The sequence below is a fragment of the Setaria italica genome, chromosome IX (genome assembly GCF_000263155.2).
Source record: "Setaria italica strain Yugu1 chromosome IX, Setaria_italica_v2.0, whole genome shotgun sequence".
Classification (NCBI taxonomy): Eukaryota; Viridiplantae; Streptophyta; class Magnoliopsida; order Poales; family Poaceae; genus Setaria; species Setaria italica.
In genome coordinates, this window is record NC_028458.1 from 21,861,997 (window position 1) to 21,882,777 (window position 20,781).

Consider the following 20,781-nt stretch of genomic DNA (forward strand, 5'->3'; position numbering starts at 1 on the left):
TTTAATATATTTTTGCATGTTCGAAATATGTAAAGTTCTTATTTTTTACTTTCTAAAATCCAGTGAAAACATATATAAAAATCTATTTGCAAAACAAGCGGGAAATGAAAAATCCAAAAAGAGCCTTTAGTCCTAGATGAAAATTCCAACAGAGACTCAATGCCCCCCTTTAGTTCCGGTTGCAAATACACCCTTTAGTCAAGGGGTGTTAAAAGAGCCCGTCATCACCCCTTCCCAGTCTCCAACATTTAGTAATTTTTCCAAGATCCCACGCCCATCTACTCCGTCCGTCATCCCGGTCGCTGTCGCCTGCCGCCCCGGCCCCACCCGACGCACCCCCGGCAACGGTAGGCGCTGCCTCGGCGCCCCACCTCCCTCTCCACAGCTAGGGCCCTTGCTGACGCAAGCCCGTGGCTACCTGACGTGAGGACCCCTTTTATTATTTATTAGTTAGAAAATTAGTAGAAATGCTTTAGAAAATTTGTAGAAATGATTCGAAAATGAGTAGAAATTTATAGGAATGCTTAGAAAATCAGTATAATTTAGTATAAATGCTTAGTATAATTTTCTATACATTTAGTTTAATTTTTATTACATTACTATGATTTAGTATAAATGCTTCAAAAATTTGTAGAAATTTTTAGAAATGCATAGAAATATTTAGCATAAATGTTTAGTACAATTTTGTATACATTTAGTATAATTTTTAGTACATTACTATGGTTTAGTATAAATGTATCGAAAATGAGTAGAAATTTGTAGAAATTTGGTAGAAATTCTTAGAAACTAGTAGAAATTTGGTAGAAATGCTTAGAAATTTGTAGAAATTTTGTAGAAATTCTTAGAAATCAATAGAAATTAGTAGAAATTCTTAGAAAATGAGTATATTTTAGTAGAAATTTGGTAGAGGTGTTGTATATATAATTTAACAACATTTTTTGTGACAACATACAAGTGGAGGTGTTTTATATAATTGCGTGATTTTTTTAATGTTAAATTTCTTGTAAGTTTTCATGTAAGTTTCATTGACATTCACGTAAATTTCTTGTAAGTTTTCATGTAAGTTTCATTCAAGACATTTGTTAGAGGTGTTATATATATAATTTAATTTATGATTTCATGTGTACATTTCAATCAGTTTGTTTTATTTCATGGTTGTTCTATGATTTCATGTATATACCTTAATTTAATGTATCTATGATTTCATGTGTGTTTAAAGTAGTTGAGATGGCAGACGAAGAGAATGCAAGGTATTTAATGGAGCAGATTATTGCTGGTGGTAGTGGCTCCAACCTGTCCGTAACGTACACCGACAAAGAAGATAGCCAGGCGGACATATTCCTCAACATGTCCGATGATGACAATGAAGAGCCCGAGCTCGAGCAAAACATTGCCGTGACGGAAGGTTTCAGCGAGATATATATCATTTCCATTGTTTTGCCCCATCTATAATTTCGTATTCATTATTACTATGTACTAATTAACAAATCTTGAACTACTAGCTCTCTGGATCGACGAACCAAAATAAGCCCTGAGGTCGTACAAAGATAATGGAGGAAAGGCTTCACATCACAGAAGTCACAGAAGAGAGCAAGCCGATTGCGCCCGAACATGTGGCAAGAAAGCACGGGAGTCAGATTGGGGCAATTGTAAGAGACAACGTACCCATCAGCATCAGGGAATAGAAGGGTAAAAGAAATGATCCATACGCGCCCCCGCTAACACAAAAGGATATGTTGTGGGCAGATGTTAAGAAACACTTCACATTTCCCGAAGATTTCTTTGAAAAAGATGTGAAAGAGTGGACGCTGAAGAAGATGACAACCCAATTCCAGACATTCAAGAAGATGCTGGATGCCAACTTTATCAAGAAGGGACAAACTCCAGATTTCGATGAACGATACATGAAGCAGTCTGCCGACGAGAGGGAAATGTTTGGTCTTTAGGTTAAACCGATAGATTTTTACGGCGAAGGTGAGAAAGTCTTGTGGATGCAATTCAAGGATATATATGAAGTGTACCATCAGGATGCCCTTGACGTCTCTCTTATCAGCGCCTAGGTTCTATAAGTGTCTGTTTATCTATATGAAAACTTTGGCTCATATCATTATTTTTTTGCGTGCGTCGCCCTACTAACTTCGTCTTCCATTTTATACACGATGCTAATTCAGACATGCCGCAGAGAATCGTACTTCCATGTTGGCTTCATGGATCCATCCCTCGTCAAACAAAAGCAAATACGGGAGCAGCCAAAGCAAACGTGGAGGCGGTAAATAATTTCTTGGATAAACAATATTACAAGAGTCACATACTACTGCCATACAACTTTGAGTAAGTGTAGGTACCATCTATTTTCATTTTATTTTTCCTTACCTGATTAATATTAGTTAGCTCTAGTATGAACATTTACGTATGCAGTTTCCACTGGATCCTCATAATAATTGAGACTAATAGAAGCCACGTCACTGTGTTCGATTCATTGAGAAAACCACCGAAGGACCACCAAGACATTTAAGAATGCTAAACTTGTCATAATTCTGGACCTTTATCACTATGCAAAAGTTTGTTTCCTAAAATTTCACCTAACACTGTATCATTCATTATTTTAATCCGCAGCACATGGAAACAATTCCTCAAGACTCACCGTTGTCCATTCAAAGAAAAGATTACATTCAAAACAGACTTCCCAGTACGTATGAAGTTTACACATTTTGTATATTCTATAACACGAATATTTCATAACTTGTTTTTTCCCCACTAAGGTGCTTAAGATAGAAACCTGGGAATAATCTATGTGGATACTACGTCTGTGTTTTATGGGACCCAAGGTGATGACGGAGCATGATAGGAAATATGTAAAATAAAACTATTAATAATTAATTATTTTCTAGCTCCTTATATTTAATTTGTGTAACATTCACATATTTCCAAATTACAGATGTGGAGTATTCAACATAGCATCTTGGAGAAGGACAGAATTGGGACAATATGTGAAGGTGTCGTAGAATTCCTGGTGGACGAGGTGATAAATCTAGAGGGAGAATTTCATTACAACGAATGTACATTAGACGCACTGAGCAACACCTTGACGGGACGATCCTAGGAATGAAGTGGACAAATTTTTGTATATATAGTAATTGTATAAATACTAGTTTGATTTGTATAATATACTAAGAATTGTATATATAGTAATTGTATAAATACTAGTTTGATTTGTATAAATACTAGTTTGATTTCATTATAAAAAAAAGTCTCAAGGGTTACATGCATGCACCATGCAGGCGCGTACACATATGCACTAAAGGAGCCGTCACGATAGGCACAGAACGAGCCCCTTTAGTCTCGGTTAGTTCTACCAACCAGATGCATTTTCGAGAGATTTGGGGCCTGCCAACTGGGACTAATGTCACGTTTTCTACCGGTGCTCGTCTTGTTCTCTTGATTGTTAGCTGAATATAACGTAAACGTCTCTATGCTTTTACACGGAAAATGATTGCAAAATGCGTAACAACCGCTGAGAGCTCGCCTGAAAAAGGACTTCGTTCAACTAAAAGAAATGAAAATATTTTCTGTTATTACTATATATTCTCGGAATAAGCCCTTGGCCAAGGTTAGTTGCCATGATGTTCATACTACGTAGGACATCAAAAGATCGTTTTTCTATAATTGTCAAAAAAGATCGTTTTTTATAATAAGGGTCAAATCGTAGAATTGTGAGTCAATCAATTTTTAGAAAATTCAAATATTTTATATAAAACCCAAATACGTTGTAATAGTTGAAGCGTATTATATTAATTTTTCTAAATTATTTAGTAATTTTATTTTGTAAATTTGAGGACACTTATATGCTTTATTTCAATCCAACTTTATTTTAAACTCCATATTTAAAGGTCACCTGTATTATTATTATTACTACTTTGCTTAGTATATCATTTATTTTCTGAATATCGATTCAGATAACTTTTTCCAGAAAGTACTTGGCGCAGGAAACAGGATAATGTCGTGAAGACCTTTTCAAGATTTGGGTGCTGAATAAAAGTCAATGCGACCCATCCATGGGAAGTGCAGCCGCGCACCGCTGCAGCCTGCAGAGAACATGCCGTGCAGGACCTTGTTTCTCCTCTGACAACTGACATGGAACCTGGTGCTTTCACCTTTAAGAAAACAAAATTTTCCCCATGCAGGCCCTGATATTCGTAGAAATGTCACTCCCGACACGTGCTCCTGCTTCCGTCGCCTTTATCTCCGTTGTACTACCCGCAAGTACGGTTCTCTCCGCATCGTTGTACTACCGGCACAAGTCCACGAGTGCTTTTTCTTTTTCCCCCCTTCTGTTTGCTGAAAAAAAGACAAGCAACGAGATAACTCAGCGGCTCGGAAAAGTAGCACATTGCGATCAAGTTTTTTTTTGAACATTTTCGTAAAGAACAGCCTTCCTGGCCTGTGGGCTGTGGCCTTATCTAACGCGTTTTCTTTTTCTTCGTTGAAGCTTCTTTGACTCCAGGCTTGTCGCCGGAGACCAGTTGAGAAACAAAGTCTGGTGCCTGGCTCATAGACTCATACTCCTACAAGCCAGGATTTGCAACACAAGCAGTCAAGCACCGTATGCAGCAACTTTAACCGTACGTCCGTACCTTATTACACACTCTAGGACATACAGATATCAATAAGAAGAAAACACAGTACACAACAGATCTCTGATCAACCACCGTCGATTTAAGCGCTTGGCTCCGATTTCCTGCGTCTGTCTCCAACTCCGAGATGATATGTAACATGCCAACCAGTGCAGCTCTCTGCACAGCCGATAGAGCTGCAATGTCTTGGGCCTAGAACATCTGCTGCCCTACCAATATTTTATTCTCCTCCTTGAGGAAACAAACTCCCCATTACAAAGCCCCATCCTCCACTCATTGTTTTAAAGTTTAACACCTGTCACATCGGATGTTTGAATGCTAATTAGGAGTATTAAATATAGACTAATTACAAAACTAATTGCACAGATGAAGTGTAATTCGCGATACGAATCTATTAAGCCTAATTAGTACATGATTTGACAATGTGGTGCTACAGTAACCATTTGCTAATGATGGATTAATTAGGCTTAATAGATTCGTCTCGTGAATTAGCATAGGGTTCTGCAATTAGTTTTATAATTAGCTCATATTTAGTTCTCCTAATTAGCATCCGAACATTCGATGTGACACTGTTAAAGTTTAACACCTCGTATCCAAACACCCCCTTAGCATCGAAGGAGGCATCAACATTCAGTTTATAGCATTCAGCTGGGGGAGCTTTCGGCTTTCCACTGGGCAGACATCTCCTTCACAACTTGTTGGTACTCACTCACTCAGCTTGTCTAACACAATCAGATGACATGCAACAGAGCTACAGGCTTCATTCAGCACCGGTTGCCATTCTTTCCCCTGCATTGGCTTTTATTCGTGCCAACAACCATCTCAATAGAAGCAAGAAAACTGAGCTGCACACCATGTTCCAACGCATATAATGTTCCCCTGCACTGGCTTCTATTCGTTCCAACGCATTGTTACAATCCTTTACATTTGAAGAAAAAGGTGGCCACAATCCTCATCCATCCTTATGCGCACCGGGCATATAATGTCTAATTGCACACCCCATCTTGCTAAAAATTTCTCCTCGCTAGTAGGCACCGGACGCTGAGGCATTCCTCCCTAATTCCTGCTCCCGGTTCTCGATAGCCAACTTGTAGGCAGATCTTTGAGTATTTGGATACTTAGATGCTAAACTTTAGTAGTGTCACATCGGATGTTCGGATGCTAATTAGGAGGACTAAACATGAGCTAATTATAAAACTAATTGTAGAATCCTCTACAATCCTATGCTAATTCGCGAGACGAATCTATTAAGCCTAATTAATCTGTAATTAGCAAATGATTACTGTAGCACCACATTATCAAATCATGGACTAATTAGGCTTAATAGATTCGTCTCGTGAATTAGACTCCATCCGTGCAATTAGTTCTGTAATTAGCTTATGTTTAACACTCCTAACTAGCCTCAAACATCCGATGGGACAGGTTCTAAACTTTACGGGGTGTATCCGCTAAGAAAAGGCCTGCGCAGGCCAATCCTGTATCTCAGTGACTGTTCGGCTTATGAGACTTTCTTCTGCATCCACCGGCCACACAGTGTCTCTGACCAGCTCTACATCCCATCCACCAGAAATAGCCTTCTTGTACTGCCTTTTGTAATACATGGATCAGACCAAATATTAACGCAATTCCCGTCCGTAGCCCTCCATATTAGACCATCATTGAACAACTCAAGACCATGCAGAATTCTTCTTCTCGAATACGAAATACCCCTGCGCGATGAGCATTCTTCTTCTCATCTATGGAGCACGTGAATCATGGTCAAGCAACTGCGTGTTGTATTAGTTGGGCTGAGTAGACTCATTCATTCTTGCAGGCCGCATCTAAGGCCCATATGAGCTTGTTCGGTACCAACTAACCCGAGCCGCCCAACTAACCCGGCCCATCTTCCGATATTTTCTAGCCCATGTTTGTTTGTTTGTTGGTAAAAGCTAGCCTGACGAGATGTCGCCCCCGCAGGCCCGCATGGAGAAGCGTCGGGTGCTGATCAAGTAAGCTTCCTAATACCACTCAAGCCTAATATTTTGGTCATAACTATGCTGCTGATGTTAGATCCTAGAACTGCATAGGAAAGAACTTTAGAAAAGCTAGTGAAACGTGAATGCATATTGGCTTTATATAGGCCGAAAGAAAGTGAATGCATCAGTGATCAGTTGATCGTAGCTCAGTAGCTGTGAACATGAGTGAGTTGTTAGCAGCTGTGATGCAAATTAGTGCTCTTTAAAACATTGCATTCAACCAATTGTTGTACATCCTCCAATTTTAAATATATGACATCTAGGACAACCTAATTATTTAGTTCATTTTTTAATCAATTCCTAACATATTGCATATCTAAAAATAGAGGGCATAGTATAATAGCGGAAAAAGAAATATAAACTCCACATATCAATCTATATAGTGAGGAGGCTCGAACAAATGCATTTAGGGAGATATAGTGATTTAGGGAGATATAGTGGTAGTGGAAAATATGATGGGCTAGCTACAATCTCCCTACGGTCGATTCTAGCTTGCTCCGCTCAAACAAGTGACCCGCTTCGCTTTGGTGTTTGCGCCACAGTCCCCAGATTGGTTATTGTAGCAACTAAATGTAGATGAAAGAACCAACACCTATTCTTAATGCCGGAACCGTATACCTTGTCAGTTCTTAGGTTTCTGAATGAGATAATCTGTTTCTTTCTTGCTGCTGATCCTGAAGCACATGCTTGAATTGAACAGGGCCATCGAAGCACCGATCGAGCTTGTAGGTTTTCTTCAGATATAGGAAAATATTCCAGGTGTTTGCATCATCCAATGCATACAGCCTTTAGTTCTTATTACAACATTACATATCATAATGGAAAGAAGTGAGATACTTCATGAGACTTCAGAGTACTCCATATATAGATGAGATTTCATTTGTAAGTTGAAACATAATGTAATGCTCAAGATGTTGAGACTGAGTCATTGTCCAAGAAATATTCACGTTATGCTCCAAAAATTGATCGACTGGCCTGATCTGAGGCGACAACTGCCCTTACTACACAAAACTAATACTTGTGAATAAAAAACTGAACAAATGTGCACTAGGAAAACATCTTAATCTGCTGTATCTCTGTTTGATTTGGTATAAGTCTCTTTTACTGAAGAAACAACGAATGTTTACATGTTTTCGGGGGGACATATGTTTACATTTACCCAACCAGATACCCTAGCAAAGCTATTAGTTCGTAGAGTAACTTTCACACATCTTGGCAAAAGGGGAACTACAAAGATTGCACCATCTTGTCGTGTCATTTGACCTGTTTATCTTATATGTTTAATAGGCAAGCTGGGATGGATGGTGGTCCTACCGAAAGCCATGTACACTAGCCTAATATATTTGCGAGGCAAATCCTGGATAGAAATGCTTAAGGAGCATACTGGAGGAGTTGTAGATGAGTAGGACGATAGCGAGAACATGCCGGCTTTATATCCACCAAAAGATAGCTAGCAGGGGGTAAACCCTCCTGATTCCTTAAAAGAAGAAAAAAAGATACTCCCTCCGTTCCAAATTATAAATCATTTTAACTTTCTTAAAGAGTCAAAACATCTCAAATTTGACCAAATTTATACAATAAAGTACTAATATTCATGATATCAAATAAGTACCATTAATTTTTTCATTAATAATATTTTCATAATATATCTATTCAGTGCTATAAACCTTTGTGATCCTCTCTATAATTTTGATCAAACATAAAATGATTTGACTCTCACAAAAATTGAAATGACTTATAATTTGGAACGGAAGGAGTAGTGAGTACATAAATAAGACAACAATAATGTAGCTACGAACATGATTGCATTTACATTTCCAGCCCTCATCATGCATGTGAGGAAATTGATACTCTTCAATAGTTTTGCATGCAGAGTTGCATACATTGTTGCTGGTGTTGTTTTTAATGTATTGCTAACATTGGAGAACAGAAAAAGACTTTTAAGAGTCTAAATCCTATTCCCTTTCTGGCTTCACTAATGTACGATGGAGGCTTACAACAAATAAATTCAAGTGTTCATCAAGAGGTGTACAATACTAAACAAAATGCTTATTGTAATAGGACTCTACACATTCGTTTGTCATGGATCTATTTAGCACCATGAAATTAAGATAGATTTAATTCCATAGTTGGTAACATCAACCGCACAAGATAATTTGTCTACCACAGATCAATTTCGTAGGACTTATGTTTACAGTTGAGAATGTCCTGTCCAATGGTTCACCTAATTAGAGGGGGTTCCACTTCTTGCAAGCTGAATTCTCATGAATTCTGATCATCTATATCTCTCGGCTGAATGTTGATCGAGCCTTGTTCATCTAGATGCGTTGAACCTGGTTCATCTCTTGGCAGGCGAGTAGAGGAATATTCAGGCAATACAAAATAGAATAGATGATGTAGGATTGATGAGAGGACATACAGTGTAATGTGTACACAACTCCCGGCCCTTATCCGAATCAATCAAGTACTGCTCTGCTTCTTTTCGCTACCAAACCAAGCGATTAACCTACTTGCTTATTGGAATCACACCCTGTCCCTGACGTATCGACTTCGACACCCCCTTCACCAAAGATCATAGTACTACTCCAAGTACATTTTCGTCCTTTATGTTTCCTAAGGAATCGCTTGGTGTATTTGTATGCATGCGTGCAGTACAGCCTATTAGGATGAATCCAAAATAACAAATCATGTTTCTATTTACTCTGCCTTGAAAAAAAAATCCGATGTTGGAATTTTACCAAGAAAAGTATATCGTAGCTTCCCAATACGTCCAAAGTCTAGTACCATTGTCATATAGGAATGAGATCATCTGCAATTGGTGTGTCTGCGACTTAGTCACTGACATGTGGATCCAGATTCACATCACCCAACTTCAGAGGGATTAACTGCAGTCACTGACGTGTGAGTTCGGATCCACATGTCACCCAACTGCAAAGGATTCATCTCCATCTTATACCGCTGTGGGGGGTGGGGGGCAAATATACATGGGAGAGCAGACTCACGCCGGGGTGAGCTCCCCCTCCTGATCCAAAAAGGTATTTGGCTGCGGCGGGGTTGGATTCAACCCAACCCGATCCCCACCAATCCACGTGTGTATCCAGCCTCCCCACCGCATACCGGGAACGAGGCGACTCGCTCGCGTCGCGCGCTCGGCCACCTCTCCCTCGCGGCACTGACGGCGTGCCCGACGGCAGCGGACAAGTGCGCCTCCTCCTCCGCTTCATCCCCTTCCCGTTCCCCGGCCCTTCTCCTCATTCCCTTTTTTCTTGTTAGGGTTCGTCAAGCAGCGGCGTTGACTGCTGCTACTCCCGCACCGGCCTTGATTCGGACGGCGGCAGCTCCTCCAGGTGCCTATCCCCCCACCCCTCCCTCTCCTCTTGGTAGGTAAATCCCATGTTCCTGTGCGGTGCTAGATCCGCGAGGAGACAGGAGAGGGTTCTTTCTAATTTCTATTCGTGTAGCTTTTTATTCGTGTGCTGCATAGTTGTGTAGTTATTTCAATGCTCAAGCAAGCAAAACAGAATTTGAGAAGTCCTGATAGGTACTGAGATCAACTATCCTTGAGCAAACATATTGAAACACACTCATTTCATAGAAAAATCCCTTGTGTGGTTTTTTTTTAATATTCTACAGCTTAATCGCATCAGCTTAATCTCATTTGTCCCCTTTGAATCGGCATTTGTATCTTTAATGCACCATGTATGATTTATTGGAACATAATTTCTATTATACTTCTGTTCTTTAACTACGAAATTTGTGTTGGATGCCGGTAACAGGAAGTGATTTGTGCCTAAATATAATGAGGATCTCGTCTTGAAAGTTTATCTGTACTAGCTAATTCAAGACCCATTCAAGATGGCATTAACATATTAACTATAGTTACATAAGCACAAACACAATGGAGAGTCGGACCAATGATGCCTATCCCTTTTGCTAATATTTGCTTGTGTCCTTTTCCACCTTATTTCTTGTGGTTTCTTAGTAATACTTCTAAATAGGTGCTTCTAGCACTTCCACTTGATCACACGTTCTCTTCTAATTCCAGCATTTTAGGTAGATTAGCAACTTAAGTTTATTTTTAACTGAATACTGCTCTATTCCAGGGCAGCGGGTGCACCAGGGGTCCTCATCACCATGCTGTCTAGAAGCATTACCTGCATATTATATTGTAAGAGCTTTATTTATTGCTAGTTGTGCTTGTGCATCCTGTAGTTTTTCTTGTCATGGCTTCTACTTCTAGCATTAAAATCACAAGACCCAATGTTACCAGAAATTACAGTTATGTGGCTGTCCATGTTGTTTTCAAAGTTAATTTCTTGAGCTATTAGTGGCAAGGTACCATTCTCTATGAGCTTTTCTATTCTATTCTATATATTCCTGCTTTTGGTTTTCTTCACAAACTTATGTGAAATGTGCATGTTCTTAGTTATAAAAATACATACTATTTATTTTGTAGAAAAATGGATTCAACAGTGGAGGATCTAGTTAGGAAAAGGACGAAGGATGATGATGAAATAATGCTCATTATCTTATTACCTGCCATGTACCTTTTAAGTTATCAATGGAGGGAGGGAAAAGGGAGCTAGGCACTGTAATCCGCTGATCCTACAGACTCTCTGTGCAGTTTTGTGGAGTTACAGTGGGTCCCTAACTAGCATAGTGTAAATGGTCTAAAAAAAACTAGCATAGTGTAAATTCGACGGTCCTACTGATGCATGTTTAATTTCTGTTTCTATGTACTCAGCTTTAAATCTGTGAAAGATATACGTTGGAGTTGAAAACCTGTGTAAGATGATTGTGAAAGCTATCATACTTTTTCAAGAAAGTGGGTTGCTAGATGTACTGATTTCAAGACCGACAGCTATGATTTTTTTCAATATATGATCTAGCTTGCAACTTTATGTAAGCTGTACTGTTACATCTGAACATTCTGCTATGAGAAGGTTGTCCTATTCTGCTATCATGTTTAGATCAAGTTGAGTTTTCCTCTGTTTGAAACAGAGTCATACACATAGCATTTTGACGTGTGGTTTTTCAAGTTTTCTGATTATCTATGATTTTTGTTAAAAAAATTGTGTTATGTTTTTGAATTTTTGTTCTCATTAGTTTTAACCTTTTTTTCTTTCATATTTCTTGGCGTAGAGGTATCGAATCACAGCTTCCTTTCTTGCATGGCGTATAACGTAAAGGTACGTACATAGCGCAATCCAAACCATCCCAAATGATATAATTATATGCAGGGGGTTAAACCTCCAGTCTGGGAGAGATTTGGTGGGAGGAGGGGTTCCACCCAATCCTCGCATGGTTTGTTTCACACGTGATTTGTGATCCTCATTTTGGGCAACCCGTGGTGGAAGCCTTTACTCGAGGAGGTGCTGCCGGTCCAGTGAATATTGCTTATTCTGGGTTTATCTGTAGTGGTATATAATTGGATTGCGTACCAATGAAGATCTTTATACTGGAGCTCCTTTTCTATTATTTCTTTCTACGCTATCCTTAATAGGGGTTTGGTTACATCTACAACCCAAATGGAAGCCAAGCCTTTCGTGGTTCAAAAATGCGGAATCTCGTCTCAATCATCACTTGTTAGGACTTTTCGGGGTAAGTTCTTTGGCTTGGACAGATTCATGGAGATATAGAACAGCATATAAGTTATCATGCTTGCATATCCATCATTTGAGTCTCCAACAATTATTCCAATAATTACATATCCGATTTGTCCTATGGACGAATGCATACGTTTCATGCTTGTTTGAGTAATAGCAAGGAGATTCCCCAATATCATGCTAAGAATAGCTAGGATTTCCAAAAAAAGATGTCATTCGTTTGATGAGAAATAAAAAGGAATATCGGCAGCTGCCAACGAAGCCTGAAGTGTGAGCTATTGAGCTAGTGCACAAACGGTGCGATGGTGGCTAAGCACATGACTGCACTGTGAACCCAGTCTGCTCCGCATGCAGTCGTTGATGCTCTTTAAAATCTCACATGCAGACGTTGCCATTTGTTTTTCTTTTGGAAATGGAACTGCATCTATTAAGTTTACATTAGAAGGAACAGAGTCTGGTCAGAGGAGTACTCCCCCCTAGGTAGCTAATTCGGGATGATGAATCCCCATCCGCCGGTAGATAAAGGTTGCCTGTTCGGTTTGAAAGGGATTGGAGAGGGATTAAATCCCTTCAATCCTCTTGGGAGGGTAGCTAATTCGGACGTTGCCACAAACTCCTCACTGGGGATGGGGGCTCGCGCATAGCTAAAGTTTCAGAAAACAATCCGAGTCTTCTTCTTCTCTTGTGTGGTGTGGCTGACAAACATAGTGAACGGCTCGGAGAAATGCCCCGATATCAAAAAAATTGACAACATCAGAAGACTTTATATAGGCCACATACGGAGCACGCAAAATGGTTTGAGGTTGCCCGTCTAGTGTCGAAAAGCTAATCTCTCCTCGAATAAGCCCTGGGCTGACTGACAGCATAGTGAGGTAAAAAAAAATAGGAAAGAGCTAGTGTAAGAAATGCTTTTTTCTATAAGATTAAGATGGTTTTGACTCTTGCCTGACTCCAGCTACATGTGGTTTGCGATATGTATATGTGCGTATAGTTGGAGGACAGTAATGCTGAACAGAAAATAACTTTTAAGAGTTTCCATTGGTTAATAGCCCGACTGAAGAGAAACCCTGAGACATTAAATTTATCTATCGCCAACAGTAATACTAACCTGTTTCTAATGAGTATCTTGCACAACAGTTCAGAGCAGTATCTTGCACAAGAGGGAAAAATTTAACCATTACTAACGCCTTGCTTAACTAAGCATCCAAGGAATTAACTAAAGGCTTAACAAGGATTAGCCAGACAAGATACTGGTTAAGTAGCTAAACAAATATTGCAGCGATTATCTAGCAATTTCATGGATTGAAAAAAAAGCCTCAAATCATACTTTAGTGGGCCTGCTTGCTTGCTGGGCCGTTGCTGTTCAGGATGGGCCGGCCTGCCGCTGTCCAGTGGGGAAACTTCCCCACGAACTGGGCCGCTGCGGAGCTCCCGGCCTGCTTGCTGGAGCACCGGCCTGCCTCGGCAGCCGAATATTTTTTATTTTTATATTTTTTCTTTTACGATTTTGCAGAAATAAATAGTTGATCGAAAAATTTGCAGAAATGGAGCTTTGCAGAAATGGAGCTATACCGCCGGTTGAAACGACGGTAAAGCCGCTACCGCTAGTTGAAACGACGGTTGGAGGGTCGGATCGCTGCACAGCCTTGTACCGCCGTGTGAAATGGCGGTAGCCTGTTACTGCTGTACGAAATGGCGGTACCTTGGCTACCGCTGTTTGAAACGGCAGCAGGCTCCAAGAGCCTGGTTTAGCCGGGTTTATTTGGGTGTTGGATGCTATAGCCGGTTGAAACGGCTATAGCCGTTTGAAACTCTGTTTTAATTTTATTTAGTTATTTTTCGTGTAATTGTGTTTGATATTTTTAAAGGTGAAATATGTAGATACATAGCTGTTTTCAACTCTACAACTCTACAGTAGCCAGCACCCTCAGAGGTTGGCGGAGACGGGGGTGATCTTTGTTGTGGTGGTAGTAGTTGGCTCCAAAAGCAAAAGCAGTAATCTTCTTTCTTTATGTAAGACGCTTATAGCTCTGAGGACTTAATCCTTGTTATGGACAAGCCAGTCTGAATACCTCTGTCTTCAAGGGATCAGCAGATCCTCTGAGCATCCTAGCACAAGACCACTCTTTGTAGATCCTAGAGCTCTCTTTCAAGCTCAAATCTACCATTTCTATAAAACTTTTCTATAAGCAGGCCATATATACGTCCACTAACTCACAACTCTTCATGAGCCTGAACATATCAAGAGCATGGTCAACTTGCTCAGTTACACAAAGGACACCTATAAGGCTATGAAAAAACTTAGCAGTTGGAAGCACCCCACTTTCAAGCATAACATCTACAAGCCTCTTCCCTCTAATGATTCTCCCAGTCAAATAGAACAGATAGTACCTAACCCAGTCGGGTAAGCATCCTACCTTTCCCTCTATCATCAGGTATAAGATTCTATAAGCTTCTTTCACCCTTCTTGCTCGGCGTAAACATGAAAGTAATATGATACATAGCTGTTTCTTGCTCGGCCTAAACGAAATAATTGAAAATGATTTAACTCCCGACTATTAGATACATAGCTATTTCCAGCGAGATTACAACAGATACAAACAAAATTTGTGCACAACATATGAACAAGAATGACTCTAGGGTGAACAATTAATTATAGATTGTAGTGGCATGTGCGGTACGGATGCTATCCTAAACCATTACCATTGCTAAACCTACCATGCCTTAGGTAATTGAAATAGCCGGGGAAAGAGCCATGTCTACTTCCTAGTAGAACTGGCTCTACGAGAACTGCGACGGCCTAGCTTCATAGTAGCCAGCACCCCCAGAGGATGGTGGAGACGGGGGGCGAGGTAGGGGCACTTGCACCATGGATCGGTACAAATCAAGTGACCTATAATGTTAACCGCCCAAGGATTTGCATTAACTTCGGATTGAAGATCCTCGACCTTACGCTCCAGGTCAAAGATCTTGCACTTAAGGTAGTGGATGTACTCTTGGGTTGGTTCAGGAAGTGGTGGATCGATCCACTTGGCATAGCGGCAGTTTCCTTCATTGAGATAAGACTGGACATGATGTTAGTTTGTAGGACGAGAAGCTTAGGAAGAGTAATGAAGTAATAACTTGACTCACCAAGCCATACAGGCATCGAAAGAAACGCCGACTTCCATCACCGTAACCATCATAGAGCTGGACGACATAAGCCACGCTATGGTGACATATTGGCCATGCATTATGGCGGTTGTCATAAGGCCTAAGGGAGTTTGGAGGGCGTAGTTAGTCCTGTCCTCCAGAGGGAACTCGTTGATGGGTGCCTCATACTTCGTTGGGCCAAAAGAATCTGGCCAAGTGATGGTGGGAATAGGAGCATCCCCTCCTCCCACGACCTCTCCCTCTTGCGGATGCCATTGTTGTTCCTCGTGCTAAGTGGTGCGGAAGGATACGGGGGAGGGGGGGTCCAATATAAGGAGTGCTGAGATGGAGATGCACTGCGCCCCCATGTGCTCAATACCCCGTCATGTTCAATCATCCTGAGAAATGGTACATATAGGCTTTGCAGGTGCAGGGATGTCGGGTCAGTGTGCAGTCCCATCCGCCTGAGAAGGCTCCATGTTAAGGATCCTTGCAGTCTATAGTGTAGGATTTTTAGTGACGGTTCATATCAACAGTGCAATCCACTGTTTCAGTACTGTACTAGCCACAGAACAGTATAATAGGAATAGTGTGAAATCTTAGTACTCGAAACATGGAGATGAAATGTTATCACAGCACAAACAATAGTACAATGGCATCCGATGTGCCCAACATGACAAACCTAAAGAGCACCTTCCCTAGAATAAAATGCCTTAGGTAATGTAAATTGGTGGAGGACAAGTAACGTTCTACTGGGTGAACTGGGAAAGTTTTTCACTGGGAAAGTTTCCCCTTCCTTGCTGTTTTGGAGGAATATTCTGCCTCCTGCTTTTTCATCTTCTTCTGTCACTCTTCTTCCTAGAGGAGTTGCGCCTGACGAGCTTCGAATTCTTCCTCCTGCCGTTTCAATGCTGCCTCTCAAGCACCTAACTAGTCGCGCTGTCTCTGCAATTCATCCTCCTTTCCCTTCAAACGGATCTGTTGTTGGCGGACGCGTCGTTCTTCGTTGAGTCAAGCAGCACGTGCCGCATCTCGAGCTGCTTCCATCCTTCCATAGTATTGAGCTTTCGTCTCTAGCACCACAGGGCAAATGGGCACCCGCCCTATAGGCCTAGCGTCGATCCATTCCATGAATGTGCATGCCTGCATGTTCATTCGTTATTAGTTGAAGGTACCGTACGTAGAAAACGTATGTAAAATGTGTATGAACGGTCGGATTGTCCTTGAAATCATTGTCAATGTCAGGAAACTTGAAGTACCTGCATCCCTTCTTCCCCCTGGTGTGTCATCCTCCCATACCTACAACCACGCACGAAAGCCGCAGTGGCATTTTGGACACTCATTCCATGTTGGAATCCCATTTCGCTTCTCCCTCCACGATGACATTTCTTAGAGGGAGACACACAAACAGTGGATTCGGGTTGGGAAGTGTTAGCAGTGCGTTTGAACGTTGCCTGAACGTCTCATACATAGAATGCTACTGAGATGGTCCGTGGACCATGTCCATAATGGCAAATGAAAAAGGACATACATGCACATCATAACCTGCACCGACCTAGCTATCAAAGTTTCTGCACTGACCTACATAAAGTAGTCTGCGAATGAGCACACATCATAGTCTACAGAATCATACACATGATAGCCTGCACCGGTCCACAAAAGATAAAGGAGGTCCTATGCACTAAATGCGTCCTCGCTTGAAATGAGGCTCACCACAACCACGACCACGCCTCGCTGCCCGCTGCGCTGCTCTGGTCTGATACTGGTCGTATGTGAAGGGTTCTGGTGGGGCGACCTCGCTGAACTGCCCGTTGAACTGTTGCTACAAAGATAAAGTGTATCATTGCGGGATAGGGTAAGCATCTTCCTCATCCGACGAGTCATCATCGATGGCACCATTGGCCTCTTCTCCTTCCCTCTCCACCTGCTCAACTAACCTAGGAATGTCTTCCCCCTCATCAGCCTCCCCATTAGGCTCACGGGTTGCAACATCATCCTCTGCATCTCCCTCTTCTGCCCCATCTTCATCATCTTCTTTATTTGGGCCATCAGTACTCTCCACACCTTCCTCGGCTTGAACTTCAACACCTCCCACTTCTTCTTTCATCTGATTGCTAGACCCAACCTTTGCGAACACTTCAACATACAATATGAGCGATAAACTACACTTCGTGCAACCATTTACATAAGCCCTATAGTTCTGGGTTCCTTCCATCGGGAGCAGCTCCCAAAAGTTTATGTCAGGCTGTCTCCTCACAACAGCCCTAATAGACAGATTCACTTGATCTCTATCAAAACCGAAAACTTTACAAAGCTACTTGCATATTGAACCCCAAGTTCTCTCTCTTGCTCTTGGTAAATTCTTGCAGAACGACTAAAATTCAGACAAATCTACCCCTTCTGGACCATACCTAACCTCCCTCTGACCATAGAACACTTGGAAAAATAAACTTTCTGACATGCCTGCCAAGATACACGACACAAATAGTGGAAATTACTCTCAAAAACTTAAATTAGGTAACTCCAACAACACCTACATTTCAATATACGGTACAAGTATGTAACTCTAGCATTGACAGTAATAACCATTTTAGAGTTATCCAAAATTACAAACTAATTCATTTCATTTTACCCGGTCAATATACACGACATTACCATAGGCAATTACTAAATATTACTAAATTAATCTAATGCTAAACAGCGGGTCAAGAAAAAAAATTCTAACTAAATCTAATAATTCCAACTACCCATGAAACAACTACATTCTAAATACCTATACATAGTCTAACACTAGCATTGCGAATAATATTCATCTAAAATTAATCTACATAAATCAACAGACTAATTTTACTGTCAACTAAATACCTAAGCTAAATCCACTAAACTGACTAAGCTACATTTTTCTATGTCTCAAATCCACTAGACTAAGCTACATTTTTCTATATCTCAAATCCACTAAACTAACTAAACTAACTACTAGATCTATCTACTACGAGCTAACCTAAACTAGGGGATTAGAAAAAAAGAAATGGGGCTTCAATCTCCCCTTCCCTCCTCCCTCCCTCCCTTCCTTCCTTTCCCTTCTCCTCCCTCCCTTCCTTCTTCTCTCCCTCCCTCCCTCCCTCCCTTCCTCTTCTCTCGCGTGGGCTCGCTCTGCTGCTTCTAGGCGTGGGGGGATCGAATGAGTGGGGCGTGCGCTCAGGGGTAGCTGCGCCGCGCGTTTTAAAGGCACCGGGGAGCTACCCCCATTTGAACTGGCGGTAGCTTTCTTGCTTCCGCCGGTTCAAATGGCGGGGCCTGCTACCGCCGGATAGAACGATGGAACAACCTCGTCCCCAGCGCCGTTGGAATCTGTGTGCGGCCCGCCGGATGGGAGGATGGTAAGCGGGATTCTGTGCTGATGTGGCGGGTGCGGGGAGCTACCCCCGTTTCACCCGGCGGTAGCTTCTCTTACCGACGGTTGAGACGGCGGTAGCCCTTTACCGCCGTTTCAAGCGGCGGCATAGATCTATTTCTGCAAATTTTTCGATCTACTATTTGTTTCTGCAAAATCATAAAAGAAAACTATAAAAATAAAAAAATTCCTCGGCAGCCCCACGCAGGGCCGCTGCCGTCCGGCCTACCTTGCCTGGGCTGCTGGCCCGTTCGCTGGGCTGCTGCCTTGTCCGCTGGGCCGGCCTCCTGCGGACTGCAACAGGCCGAGCCGCAGGCATGCTGCGCCAAGTCCTGCTGGACTGCGTCTTCCGCCTAGGCCGGCTGGCTGGAGCTAGCAATAAGTATTTACTATGAGCGTGAACACACACACACAAAAGGACAAACGTGCCAACATGTTTGAAGCTAAAAAAATCCATAAATCTCAAACCGAACATTCAAATTAAATTTCGATTGCACCACTAGATATTTTTAGACAAGATTGACCATAGTTGGATGAATTTCTTCTAAAATATATTTTTTTATAGTGACCAAGTACCTTCCATATGAGATATGACATGTAAAGCCCGAAATGAAAAATTGCCTAAAGTGTCCGGAAATTAAAAAATGTTAAATATGTACAGCTGCATAATTGTCTGTTGTACATATGTGCCATACACCTACTCACAACAGTTAATGAATATGACTGAAATCTCTTCGATTTTGGTACAGTTGGTCACTTCGTATTGTTGAGGCCATGACATGAGATGTTGAGCAAGCATAGACAGTTTCGAGCATTCAAACATTTCCCTGCGTATTTTGTTTTCTTTGTTGCATGCTAAAGAGAGAGAAAAGCTGATTAACTGCAAGACACTCTTCATGGTGGGAAACCGAGAAGGCACACAGCTTAGGCATGCAATGCAACTTGTCTTAATATAGAGCCGATTCTTCTGTAATTCACGATTAGCAAGGGAGATTGCAGAACAACATAGCCACATGAAAGCTTATTTCGCTTCCTACATATTCAGCGTTTGCTGTGATTCTGAACATTATGTCACACGATAGCAGAAACAACTACAGAGCAGAGAGCATGGCGAACAGGAACCTGGTAGTGTATCACGGCTGCTTGGGAAGGGAAGGAGAGAGCTTCTCGGCTTTGGCCTTGAGCTCCCCCTTGGGCCTCTGCGGCGCGTTCTTGGGGTTGGTGAACCAGGTGGTGTAGAGGAACTGCTTGTGCGGGCCGTCGTGGTCGCAGATGAGCCTGAGCTTCTGGCGCTCCCTCATCCACCGCAGCATGATCTTCATCTGCCTCTTGCTCGTCAGGCCTCTAAGCCCGACATCCTGAGGACCATGGAATGCACAGATCGATCATCTCAATTGTTTGTCAAGCAAACATTTCGTTGAGCAGGTTGCGTGCGTGATGGGCGAGGGGCAGTGGGCGGTAGCTTGGCAACTGCCGGCGGTGGTGGGTGCTGATTTACCTTGACGTGGTCCCAGACGTCGGAGATGGTGAGCGGGCCGTGCTCCCGGACGACGTCGAAGATGGTGCGCGTGATGGACTGCGTCTGCTCCGGCGGCGCCGTCAGCTCGATCGGGGCCATCTTGGGCTTCCCCTTCTTGGCCGCCCACCGCGCCGCCGTTGCGAACATCGCCGGCCGGTCTACCCGCAGCACCCGTGCTTCCGATGTCGCCCTTCGCTATGAGCGCAGCGCACGGGCCGTTAGCCTGCAAAGCAACGGACTGACTGAGCGCGACGGCCTGCAAGCACTTGTCTATAGGTTATGGCTCTCAGCAAAAAAGAAAAAAAAGAAAAAGCAACAGAAATATTCTTAACATTCACAGCTACATCTTGCATTATAAGAAAATAAGGCATCCACACCACAATCAGCTAGGAGATTTAACATGGGGTACTATTTTAAATTTTGAACTTCTCAAATATCTACTATAGTACCATTGATAAGTAATACTGACCTGTACAGCTTC

General features: G+C 42.0%; 2 protein-coding genes across 2 annotated transcripts; one reads left to right on the plus strand and one right to left on the minus strand.

Annotated features, from left to right (window-relative positions):
* Positions 1-1,227: 1,227 nt before the first annotated feature.
* On the plus strand, positions 1,228-11,612 carry LOC101762858. Its single transcript, XM_022829706.1, has 6 exons — positions 1,228-1,405; positions 9,505-9,550; positions 9,685-9,850; positions 9,923-9,996; positions 10,753-10,817; positions 11,394-11,612. The coding sequence occupies exons 1-6, from the start codon at positions 1,228-1,230 to the stop codon at positions 11,405-11,407; spliced, it is 543 nt and encodes a 180-aa protein (XP_022685441.1). The 3' UTR covers positions 11,408-11,612.
* An 8,102-nt stretch (positions 11,613-19,714) lies between these two features.
* LOC101754068 lies at positions 19,715-20,561 on the minus strand. The gene is made up of 2 exons (XM_004983137.3): positions 20,280-20,561; positions 19,715-20,139 (listed from the first exon to the last, which is right to left on the minus strand). Exons 1-2 carry the CDS (start codon positions 20,445-20,447, stop codon positions 19,915-19,917), a joined length of 393 nt encoding a protein of 130 aa, XP_004983194.1. The 5' UTR covers positions 20,448-20,561; the 3' UTR covers positions 19,715-19,914.
* Positions 20,562-20,781: the final 220 nt, after the last annotated feature.

Bases quoted from the DNA above. Each gene is read 5' to 3' on its own strand.
- LOC101762858 (XM_022829706.1), top strand. From the start codon at position 1,228: ATGGCAGACGAAGAGAATGCAAGGTATTTAATGGAGCAGATTATTGCT. The intron at 9,551-9,684 runs GTGAGTTCGGAT...TGATCCAAAAAG, and splicing joins TTAACTGCAGTCACTGACGT to GTATTTGGCTGCGGCGGGGT. The intron at 9,851-9,922 runs GTGCGCCTCCTC...TTTTCTTGTTAG, and splicing joins TGCCCGACGGCAGCGGACAA to GGTTCGTCAAGCAGCGGCGT.
- LOC101754068 (XM_004983137.3), bottom strand. From the start codon at position 20,447: ATGTTCGCAACGGCGGCGCGGTGGGCGGCCAAGAAGGGGAAGCCCAAG. The intron at 20,140-20,279 runs GTAAATCAGCAC...CATGGTCCTCAG, and splicing joins ACGTCTGGGACCACGTCAAG to GATGTCGGGCTTAGAGGCCT.